Consider the following 12,579-nt stretch of genomic DNA (forward strand, 5'->3'; position numbering starts at 1 on the left):
TGTCTGTGTTATTTCAGACAGTCCATCTTCAAGTTCAGAGGTTCTCTCTTCAAATTCTGCAAGCCTGCTGGTTAAACTCTCCATTATGTTTTGAATTCTTCAGTTCGGCAAGCTCTGCTACATTCTTTTTCAGGGCATTGATTTCCTTGTACATTTCTTCTTTCAGGTCCTGTGTATATAGTTTTCATCATTTCATCATGTTGTCTAGCTGAGTTTTCTTGTATCTCATTCAGTTTTCTTAGAATTATCACACGAAATTCCTTGTCAGACATTTCAAGGGCTTCTTGTTTTATAGGATCTAGAGCTTGAGAGTTATTACCCTTTGATGGTATACTTTCTTGATTTTTCATATTTCTGGTATTTTTTCTTTGATGTTTAGTCATTGTGGCAGGGGTTTCACAGTCTACAGATTTGACACTATTGTCTGAGTAAGATGTTGCTGGGGTGGCCAATTTGGTATGGCTACCTCAGTGTCTGCTCAGTTGGCCACTAGTGCCTTGTGTGTGTGGTTGCCTTGGGTCTTGGGCCTCTCTGGGGAGCCGCCTCTCTTGTCAGCATGCACTCGGCTGGGCTGCTGGGTCATGAGGCGGTACTGCAGGGTGTGTGGTCTCTGCCGAGCTTCCACCTCCCCTGCTGGATGTCTCCCTGTTCTGCACATACTGGGCCAGGCTGCTGGGATGCACGGAGTCTCCGCAGAGCGTGTGGTCTCTGTGGAGCTTCCACTTCCCCTGCTGGACGTCTCCCTGCTACCTGCGCACTGGGCCGGGCTGGGGATGGGGCCAGGTGGCGGCAGTGAAGCCTACCTGCTGGATCGCACGGCGTTGGCCCCACAGCGTGTGTGGTCTCTATGGTGCTTCCGCCTCCCCTGCTGGATGTCTCTCTGCTCCATACGCACTGGGCCGGGCTGCTGGATTGTGCGGCAGTGGTGTGGTCTCTGCAGAGCTTCCACCTCCCCTGCTGGACGTCTCCTGCTCTGTGTGCACTAACTTATATATATTAATGCATTTAATGAAATTAATCCCAGTCCCACTTTGGGAGCTTTACATCTCATCAGGCTTCCCCATCAGAGATTCTTCACAAAGACTGTGAGTAGAATTTAGGGAGTGTGTAAATTTGGATGGAAAAATTATATTTATACTTCACTACCCTCTAACTGAAACTTAGCATTTTCTTCCACTGTAAATGTAGGCAACAAACCACAGAGGTATTAGCAACACCTGTGACTTTTTCACCAGTATCACAGATACGAGAGTATTTTGAAAATTTTGTGGAAAAATTGAATTAAAAGATAACACAAAACCTTCCATGAACTTCTTGAAGACCCTTCGTATTATCATATCACACAACATTTCAGATTTCTTGAAATACTTATGCTCATCACTACTTCAAAATTAGTTATTTGACCTGTCATTACATACTGCTATTTCATGTGTTAAAGGACATCTATGTTACTATATCACAAATGTTTTAAAAATATTTTGATAAGTGTATAATTTCAATACAGTTGGTTTCCTTTGTAATTTTTTAAATTTTATTTCATGCTTTTAAAAGCATTATTTTGATAAAGGGTTTGTATTAGTCTGTTTTGTGTTGCTATTACTGGGTAATATATAAAGAACAGAGGTTTATTTGTCTCATGATTCTCGGACAGCTGCATCTGGCATGAGCCTCAGGCTGCTTCTACTCATGGTGGAAAGTGACAGGCAGCTGGCAGTGGGTACAAGCAGATCACATGGTGAGAGAAAGCAAGAGAGAGAGAGAGGGAGGTGCCAGGGTCCTATTAACAACCAGCTCTCACAGGAACTAATAGAGTGAGAACTCACTCATTAATCCCCCCTCCCCCAGGGAGAGCATTAATACATTCATGAGGGATCCACCCCCATGACTCAATCAGTTTCCAACACTGCCACATTAGGGATCAAATTTCCACATGAGTTTTCGAGGGGACAACACATCTAACTCCATCAGGGTTCATGGGCTTCACCAGATTTCACAAGGAGTCCATGGCACCAAAAAAACGTTACGAACTCCGACTTTATATTCTTTCATCCATACTAGGCAGAGGCTGGAGCTCAAGTGGGGTAGAGATTGGGAGGACTCAGAAATCTTGTATTCTCATCCCAGCTCCATCATCCACTTAGCTATGTGACCTAGGGTATGGCTCTTCATCCTTTTGAGGCCTGTTTTCCTTGGCTGCAATAATGGTAAGGTAGCCATCTGCCCCTGCTAGCTTGCAAGGTGTTGTGAAGATCAAATGACATAAAGGTTATGCATAGAGTTGCTTTGAAAACACTTTAAAGCACCATATAAAGGTATTTATTGAGGAATATTAATGAATTAAGGTTTTAGAGGTCTGATGTTGCAGAGGATTATTAATTTTAGGGTAGTCTGATACTGGGCAGTTGGGCAGAAAACTCTTTAATATATCCTGCATACCATTTTCCACCCAAAGTCGGATACCATCTCCATAAGGCTCTGTAACCTTGAAAGCTCATACCTGTGTGCAATCAATTCCTTTTATTTCCTTCTGTTGCCCCAATAGTTAATTGCTTCAGTATGCCTCGAGATTTTCCTCCCAGATAGAAAATTTAGGCAAGCTGAGATCTTCAAAGCTCACTGTCAAACTGAAAGACTGGGATGGTGTTATGAACCTTGGGATATGGGAGAAAATATAAGGTCCCTTTGTCCTCTTTGTTGATGAGGTGTGGTCTGTCCTGTGATGAGACAAGGTGGAATTGGAAGGATCCTGAGACTATATCAGAAGAGAACAGAAGGAAGCCTCCTCCCCATGTCAGGCTTGGGCCAGGCATTACCTACCTCTGATGGAGCACTGTTCACTAAAATCTACGAGTTTCTCTGAGCCAGTGGATCTCATTCTTCTTTTAAGTTACTGTGTGATCCTATGGGATCCTCAATGCTGTAAAGGTAGCTCTGATGTCATTAAGGCATTGTTAAGATGACTACTAGTCTAATAATTATTATAGGTATTTATTGAGCACTTAGTTTGCCAGACATAGTTCTGGGTACTTTACATTGAGCAAAGCCTATAAACAACCCTTTGAGGGAAATATATTTAGATTTCCACTTTACAGATGAAGAAAAAAGGCTCAGAGAAGTTAAGTGATGGTGTTAGAAAGTGACCTGTGGCACCATGGTATAATAGAAGGACACAAATTGAAGCCAGGCCAACTTGGGTTCAACTTCTGAGCTTTGTAACATATAAGGATACTTCAAAAGTTCGTGGAAAAAATGGAATTAAAAGATAATATGCATCTTTCCACGAATTTTTTGAAGACCTCTCAGACTAGCAGTGTACCTTGGGCACGTAATTTAACCTTTCTCCACTTACCCATCTTTCACGACCCCTAACATTTGTAAAGACTTCTATGGTGTTCCTCTTACAGCACCTGGTACATGACTGTGTCATTCAGCAGGCTCCCCACCAGGGTGTAAGCTCTTGAAGGAAGGGGTCACGTTGTATTCACCTTTGAATTCCTAGGACCATGAGTTGCATGTTATTGGGTGCTCTATAATGGCACACAAATGAACAATGTGTGGTTTATAATAATACTTATCAACTAGGTTGCTATTAGGTTAAATAAAATATTGAGGGAGTAGAAAGTTTTGATCGTGCAGTGGGAGAGACCAATATTCAAATCTCATCTTGGCCTCTTAGAAATTTAAGCAAGTTACTTTACATCTCCAAGCCCCAGCTGAAATAGAGGCTAATAAACATCTACTTTTCATGTTGTAGTAAAAATTAATGATTTTCTACATATCTATCTATCTATCTATCTATCTATCTATCTATCTATCTATCATCTATCTTCATCATCATCATCATCATCATCTACCTCCAGGTAAGAAGGAAACACTAATCAATGTTAGCTTTTATTATTATTAGTGCATATGAATGTAGTTTAGAATGCTACACAAACACTCATTTAACAAACATTTACTGAGTACATATAATGCACCAGGTTTGGGGGATGTGGCAGTGAACAAGACAAACAGGGACCATACTCTGATGGAACTTACACTCTGGGGGCAGGGTGGAGGCACAGACAGTAATAGTTCAGGTCTCAAGAGCAAGACATCATACCACCTTATCCACACCATTTATGGTTGGTCAGCACTGAATATTTTCACACTAGCTTTTATGGTTTTGGCTAAAGGGTGAAAGGTTTAAGTTCAGTGTGTTAAAGCTACCCTTCTAGCTTCAAGAAGGCAAGGGCCAGCCATATTCCTTTTGTATCCCAGTGTCTGGGACAGAGTAAATGTTTGGAATACATTTAAAGAGTTGAATTTCCTTTCTTGAGGTCCATCAACATGATGTAGCCCCACAGTTCTAGGTGTGAACACAAAAGCATTTTTTAAAAATGTGGGTAAGGTCATGAACTTTGAATCATAACCATAATTATGGTTGGTATTGGCTGGGCAATTTGCAGATGCTGTATGTTGAATCTTTACTACCACTCTGAGTTAGGTACTATTTCTCCATAATTTTGCCTCAAAGGAAACTGAAGCTCTCATTGTGTCCATGTAACTTGCCTAAAGACACACAGGCAGGAAGTGACTATGGGCAGCATGACTATGTAATTGGTGCTCAGCAGATGGTAGCATTTGTGAAGAATGAAGCTAGGTCTGTTTGATGGACCATCCAAAGACAGCTGAGAATCCTGAGGACTCACACAGTTCTATCAGGTGAATCAAAAGTTCTTGCTCATCTATATTCAGCTTGGTTAATTCCCAGTAATTTTTCAGGACTACAGGATTTCCTTTCTAGGGAAAGCCTGCTTTGACCACCCCTAGCTGCCTCCCTGCTCTAGTGCTTACCCCATTTCAGTATCTGTCTCCCTGCTGTGTAGTCATTGTTGACTACTTAGCCCTTCATCACAACCTAGGCTGTTAGATCCCTGAAGGTGAAGCTCACTTTAAAAGTTTGTTAGGGCTTCTAGTCAAGATGGCAGAATAGACAGTCCCCAGCATGACTCTCTTCCACAAATCAACCAATTCACAACTATTAAAAAGCAATGACAGCCAAGCTGGGGCCACTAGAGATCAGGGGAAGAGGAGGAGAGACCTATAAAGGCTGGAGAAGCCATGATGAGAGAGAGAGGATCGCTCTGACCATTTCGAGCCCTGGCCACTTCCAGGCTGGAGCTACTGAGTGTATGGTGCAGGACCTGGCAAAAGCCGCAGCTGTGCCTTTTGGATGAAGTTGTTTGGAGGTGGCAGGGGAGAAGAGGGCCTTGGTGGCCCCCAGGCCAGCAAGACCACTAACAGGGTTCCCGTGGACCCACAAAGGAGAGAGGGGCCACAGACAATGGAAAAAAAGAGTCTGGTGAGTCAGCACAAGGGACCAGTGCATGGCCCGTTCCATGGGAAGTGTTTGGAGCATGTGTGGTGGGGTAGATGGGCCCACCAGGAGAACACTGGGGCAAAGCATGAGCAGCTGACCTGCCCCCCAGTCAGCACAGGACCACTCAGTGGAGACTGGTCAGGAATATAGAATTGCATGGGGTGCAGTTTGGTAAAAAGATTCAGGCCCAGACCAGAGTTTCTACACAACCCACATGAACTGGATCTCATGAGACCTGGAAGTACCTACAATGTCAACCATTAACACCTGAGCTGCAAAAAAGCCTTCCCCAGGGAATCAGCAGCAAAGCAGCAATTTAGCTCAACCACAGAGGTCAAGTGCTGGTCCCCACAGGAAGCTACCCCATTTTAGAAGTAAGCAAAGGACCACAAATTAGTTCCAGTGCAGAGTTTAAGTAGTGGGAACAGCAAATAATCCAACACAGAACTGAAAGAAAAAACAAAATACCCACAGACTAGAGACAAAGTTTGATATTAACTAGTAAAGGTCTCACATCACTAAAGTACACCTATAAAACCCTGAAGGACCAGAAGCCCCCTGGGCTACCAAGCCAGGGATGGGGGAGGACTGGGGGCCTTGGCCTCGGCCCCCTGACACCTGCAACCAGCCCAGCCAGACCACTGAGCTGCTTTAGGAAATGTTCTGGGCTCTTCCTAGCAAGGGTGGTGGGAGGTGAGAGTTTCAGCCACACCCCCTTGACATCTGCACCCAGCCCAGCAATGACCAAGCTATTGCTGGAAGGCCCCTGGTCTCCCCTGTAGGAATGAGGGGGGTGCCACAGGCCTCAACCCCACCCCTCCTCCTTCCTCCTTCTCCCACCTTATTTCCTTCTCCTTTCCCCGCTCTCCCTTCCCCCCAAACTGCTCTGCAACATCGTAGAATGTAAAATATATATATATATAAATAAACTTAACAAAAAACAAATAATACAATTTATTCTTCATTATATGAAAATGACACATTTGGGGGCCCAAATTAAAAATTAAAAAAAAAAAAAAAGCTTGAACATAGGTATTACTATGTGTCTAATATTCTCTGAAAAATAACTTTTTTATTTGCATTGAAGACTTTTAACAAGCAAGTTGGTAATATTTTAAAAATGAGAATTAGAAATGCCACAGGACCAGGGAGGGAGATGAAAGAACCATTTGTAAAATAAAAGAAAGCTTCTATTCATTATTATCTGGAAAAAACATAACTACTATATCTCATAAAAATAACAAAACAGCAATATTTCAAAATTCTGGAGGAAAAACAACCATACATAGCACTGAGAACTTGTAAGGAAAATAGCTTTGTTAATAGATTTCTATGGTGAATAGATGGAAAGGACTGTGAGATATGGTATTTGGCCCAATTTGATTATGTAATATAATATAAACATATTCTATTTTTACACATTATAACAACTGTAGACTAATACTTAGGGTTCTCAAGAGAAACAGAACCAATGGGAGAGATACACACACACACACATGAGAGAGAGAGAGAGAGAGAGAGAAAGAGAGAGAGAGAGAGATTGAGAGATATTTATTTTAAGGAATTGGCTCATTCAATTGTGGGGGCTGGCAAGTTTGATATTTGTAGGTCTGGCCAGCAGGCTGGAAGTTCTGGCAGGAGCTGATGTTGCAGTTTTGAGTCTGAAGGCAGTATGGAGGCAGAATTCCTTTCTCAGGGGGACCTTACTCTTTTCTTACATGGCCTTCAACTGATTGAATGAGACCCACCCACATTTTGGTGGGTAATCTGCTTTACTCAAAGTTTACTGGTTTAAATGTTAATTGCATCTAAAAAAAAAAATACCTTCACAACAACATCTAGACTGGTGTTTGACCAGGCAACTGGGCACTATAGCCTAGCCAAGTTGACATATAAAATTAACCATCACAACAAGTATATTCAAGCAGGCAGGGAGAGGTATACCTGGACTAAACTGGCAGGAGTAATAGAAAGAGACAATTTGCAATATAAGTAGATTAAAGGAGAGCAAGGTGTTTAGGTGTGGCAGCTGTTGCTTTAAAATTTAGCTTTATTTAACTTATTTAAATAAGAAATAACTGATAAGTGGAAAGTTTCCCTTGATTTCATAGATATTATTAAAATAATTCCAGGAGTCCCTGAAACTGATGAATCAAAGTCTTTCGTAGCATTGATGACAGAGATGCTTCAGTGAGGAAACTCGTGTAAAAACAGCCCTAGCTTCCTGCTGCTGCCACAACAGCATGCTTGAGGGGGAAGCTAATTTTTGGCTTGAATAGGCGGCTGTGGGACCCTATTTGTAGTTGTCAAGGCAGGCTTAGCATCTTCTTCCACACCCTGGTAACCCAAAGGAAGAAATCAAGATAATCTACTAAAGGATTACTTAGAGAGCAAGTTATTCAAAACAGAACACAAAACTGAGGTATAAAAAAAGGAATATTTATCTTTGAAAAATACAACTTTGAACACTAATGACATCTCATTTACAAAGTATTTTTGTGAAATACTTTCCATTGGCTTTCCTTACTCAGTACATCCTGTTTAATCGAGACTCAAGGGAGGGCATGCTTGTGTTATTATAAGCACCACCACCACCTCCACAAAATAGAGACCATCTCTGCCTCACTATATTAGCCCCAAACCTCCATCCTTTCCTTTTCTTTTCCACCAAGCAGAACATCTTGACTGGTCCACTCACACTCTGCCATTGCGATCTGCTGTTGGGCACCGCAGAACTGGAGGTGGCCCTGGCAGTCAGAACTCCAGGTGCAGCTGACCTAATTGCAGGAAGCCTCATATACCCTGGCTCATTATTAATTAACTCATTACTATTAATACTCATATCAACTCTTTGCAAACATTCAGCATGAAGTAAAACATAGTATTTACAGCAATACACGGTTTGCAATTCAACACACTGACAGCAGCAGAAGAGGGACCAACAGACTGTAAGAAGGCCAGAGGGAAAAGGATAATAAAATCACCCCCTTCTGCTAATGTGTGTACATGTGTGTGAGTGTGCACCCATGTGTGAGCGTGTTTTGATCCATAGAAAACTAAACATGCCCTCCTTTAAAAGCAGACTATTTACAAGTGATTCTGAATAGCACGAACACATGCCAATCATACTGGATACTCGCTTTCTGCAGATTCATCTAGATTTATTTTTAAAAATTCTGAAATAGACCTTTTATCTGATATATTAGAGAAAATAGCTTTAGAACATTTGTCAACTTTTGGTTCATAGTAATTTTGCAAAAAGCCACAAACCATGCTTTGTTATTTAAAGGGTGAACATGAAGCACCTTCTAGAAGATGCTGATGTGTGATTCATTTACTGGTCTACTGAGGATTGGAAAGACAACGGCAGCTACACAGAGTACCTGGCGTTCCTCTCATTCCTTTCACCAGTAGCAACATTAATGTGAAGAGAAGTTTGGAAACACAAATCACATAGAAGTCATCAAAACATTTCAGTTAACAGTGTTTTAAAAAATACCAAAGTCTACAACAGTAGTACAGACACTGAGAACACTCCAACACTCTTTAGCCTCAAGACTCTTTCAATACTGCTACTAAGAAAAGACAACCAATTGACAGAAAGGGGAGGACATTACAGCACTTGAGGTTTGAGGCAATTTCTCTTTAGGGCCTGTAGCTTGAGGTGCTGTTCTAGGATCCTTATTTTAACTCAAAAGATATTCCAGAAATGAGTTGACAAATTCAAAGTAATTCCCACTTGAAAACCATTGAAAACACAAATCACTTTTCAAACTTGTCCAACACACACTTATTTTCAGGATCCCAGGTTGTCAGGCAAAGAGATTCAGGTGAGTTTCAAACCCTCAAAACCACAGAATTTCCATCTTTTTTCCAGGCTGGCTCCAACTCCGGTCATTTCCTGCTTGAAGGTATGCTGGAGTCTACTCATGAGACATTCCACATCACTGGTGCATATCTGTGGGATGAGAGGACATCTCCATTTAAAACCAGTTCTACTTTCCTAATCTGCTGCTATTTTAGAATGCTGATATGTGTGTGTGTGTGTGTGTGTGTGTGTGTGTGTTGGGGGGTTAACCTCCTCCCCCTCCTTATACATTTGTGCATGTTGGTAGAATGGCTTCCAGACAGCAGCATTCCTCTGCTGTGACCACCAGAGTCCACTGAGCCTGCTTATTGGAAAGAGCTGGTGTTGGTCAGGTGGAGAGGCTTGGGTTTGTGGCCAGCAGAATGACGGCTGCCCAGAGCCGATGATGCTGTGTGCAGGCCCACTGAGGCTTCCTAATCTTTTGGGAGTGGAGGGAGGCAGATATAGCTGCCATCAGAGCAGACTTCTTCACACTCACACATTAGTTCACAAAGGAGTAGTAACAAAAATGCAGAATGCTCTGTGTTCCTGTGTGCATTGTCTTTCTCCCCGCTTCACACACACACACACACACACACACACACACACACACACACACACACACACACACACCCTGCAACACAAAAACAAAAGACAAACCTGTGGACTCCTTTAGGGCTTGTTTTAGGTGGTCATCTTTACATTAGTAGTGCAATCTTCCTAACTGTGAACTTGGGCAGCAGGGCTTGGCTGAACAGCACCTGGGGATTCCTGAAGAAACCCAGAGTTGCTGTCACACTGAATGTTCCTGAAGCTGGAGGGAGGGAACCCCCAAACCTGCTGGTACCAATGCAGGCTCTCTTCGGAAGGCCCTGGCACTACTCTGGCAGGAAGCTGCTAAGGAGGAACTGGGCCTAGGTTAGAAGTGAAGTCATGCCTTCTTCCCAGTGCTGCTGGTAGACTGTACCCACTTAAGTGAAAGGAGCACATTGCAGGGTATCATGTAGAGTAGAATCCCCATTTCAAGAAACACAAATAATGTTTATAGATATATACATATAATACAGGTACAGCATATGTATAGAAAAGGGCCTGAAATATTTACCAAATTGTTAACAATCATTATTCTTGAGGGGTAGGATTGTGGGAAACTTTCACTTTCTCTTTACTATGATTCTACATTGCTTACATTAAGACAATGTGTACGTATTATTTTTTGTAAATTAAAAAAGAACTAGATAATTTTTGTTGACACATAGTTCAATTTCATACCATTGCAATGGACCACTGGGTCCTGGTATACACATTCCATCCTCCCCTTCACTGCCAAATGGGCTATATAATTGCAGAATAGCATCATTTCCAAGAGGGAAATGAGGGGGGAGTGCTAGCTAGGACTAAAATAAATGCCATTGAGGAGGATGTATCACCACAGCTGGAATATGGTCAGAGCAATAAGATTCCCAAATGGGTCAGTGCCTTTAAGAGGACATATGGTTAAATGGCTTAACATTTTGGACATCCGACTGTCAGAAATCTGTATTCAATGGCACTTCTCAAAAGGCCCAGGTCCTGTGAAATAGTGAATACAATCCATGAGCAGGTTTAACTGAACGGCGCTTCTGGAAAAATGTATCATGAGCTTATTCATTCTGAGGAGTCAAGAGACCCCTCCAGCTTCTAAGAGGCATCCTTGACTTCCTCAGGAATGAGCACTTACCCTTGCTCCAGGTGTTCTGTGAGTTCCCCAAAGGATAGCACCCAGGGAAGGAAATGACCCATGAGATAGTTGTGAGCAAATATTCAGTCTGTGTTACAGAGCCCCTCAGCTCATTGTTCCATCTTTTTTTTTGTCCTTGCCTGGATTGTCTTGCAGTTGAAAATGGCAGTAGTGATGATGGGAGACATGATTAGAGTAAGACTTCCAGGTCTGAAAATTAGCATTTGCTAATGGCTAAAGGCCCAGGACAAAAGTTTGAAGGGTGAGAAAGCTGATACTGGTTAATTTGCTGGTTAATTTGCAGCTTAAGAAGAAGGGAGAAAAATTCTTCTCAGATGTATCTTGAATGTAGGGTGACCAACTTGTTCAAGTTTGTCTGAGACTTCCCCAGTTTTAGCACTCAAAGTCTCAAGTCCCAGGAAACCCTTCAGTCCTGCATAAACTGGGACAAATGGTCATCCTACTTGGCAAGAGGGAAACTCTACACCGAATTGCAGTGAGAGAGCAGGTGAGGGAAACCTTGCCTTAGAGCAATAACTAATGATATATTTATGCCTGAGGAGAGTAAGGTCACAGGTTCACAAAGAACCCTACATCCTCCTACATCCCTGTTACAGGCCCCCACATACCTTATTATCAAGACGATGCAAGTAGGAACAGATGTATTCAATGCTTGCTCCAAATGGGTGAACATGAAGGAATGTGGAGATAATCCCTGCGAGACAAGACCATGCAGGTTATCCTTGAGCACTGTATTCCTTGAGCTTTCACATGACAGTGAATATGCACAGCATAAATATACTGGGCACTGTCCTAAGTTTACCTATATTTTACACATTTAATTTTTGTAACAACACTGTGAGTAGGTATTGCCATCCCCATTTCACAGATGAGGATACTGAGGCATGGAAAGTTTAAGCAACTTGCCCAAGGTCACAGCAGTGCATTTGAACCCAGACAGTTGCTTTTAACCACTACACCTACTGCCCCGCATGTAGAAAACCTGGCATTTGAGGATCACTTCTATCATTTGTGATGGCTAAAGACCATCCAAACTCTAGAATTTTACAATGAGTTTAGATAGTGCTGGTTTTTCTGCAGTTCCTTTGCATGGTCTTTAAATTAGACTTCTGCCTCTTAGGCATTAATAATGTCTTGCTGTTATGGCAAATGTACAAATCATATACTTTGCCTGATTAACCTAGTGCCTCTCACAAGAGAACTTGCTGATTGTATTAGGGTTTTATTTTGTAAGTAGCTCTGTAAAGAAAAGCCAAACATTCCATTCACAGCTGATTCAAGTGGTCACTAGCATTTTGTGCTTAGAGCCTCAAACCATTTTGTGTTACGGAACTCTTATAGCAGTTTACAGCCTCCAGGAACACATGCGATTTCTGCTCAGCCTAACTCTGGGGTGACTGGCAGCTGCATGTAACTGCCTTGATTGTTCTGGCCATCAGGTTAATTGTTCTAATACTTCTTTCTCTGGCAAAAGGTGGGAAATAAATTGACCACAAGTGCACTATTTTGTTTTCTTAATTATTTTGGATTCACCTCCTTTATAAGATCTAAGGTACTTCAAATAGACCCAGAATTGAGTTTTGCTGAAAACTGCCAGGAAATAAAAGTAAAATTTAATTTGGTTTATAA

At 42.1% G+C, this 12,579-nt stretch overlaps 1 protein-coding gene across 1 annotated transcript in view; it reads right to left on the reverse strand.

Annotated features, from left to right (window-relative positions):
• Nucleotides 1-7,780: 7,780 nt before the first annotated feature.
• Nucleotides 7,781-12,579, reverse strand: part of ENOX2 (ecto-NOX disulfide-thiol exchanger 2) — a 53,154-nt gene continuing 48,355 nt past the window's right edge. Inside the window, exons 9-10 of the mRNA XM_008576892.1 lie at nt 11,559-11,644; nt 7,781-9,320 (exon numbers count right to left, since the gene is read on the reverse strand). Of these exons, the coding sequence (XP_008575114.1) occupies nt 9,189-9,320; nt 11,559-11,644 (218 nt within the window). The 3' untranslated portion in view covers nt 7,781-9,188. The remainder of the gene's footprint in view (nt 9,321-11,558; nt 11,645-12,579) is intronic.

The sequence above is a fragment of the Galeopterus variegatus genome, unplaced genomic scaffold (assembly GCF_000696425.1).
Source record: "Galeopterus variegatus unplaced genomic scaffold, G_variegatus-3.0.2 Scaffold1421, whole genome shotgun sequence".
Lineage (NCBI taxonomy): Eukaryota > Metazoa > Chordata > Mammalia > Dermoptera > Cynocephalidae > Galeopterus > Galeopterus variegatus.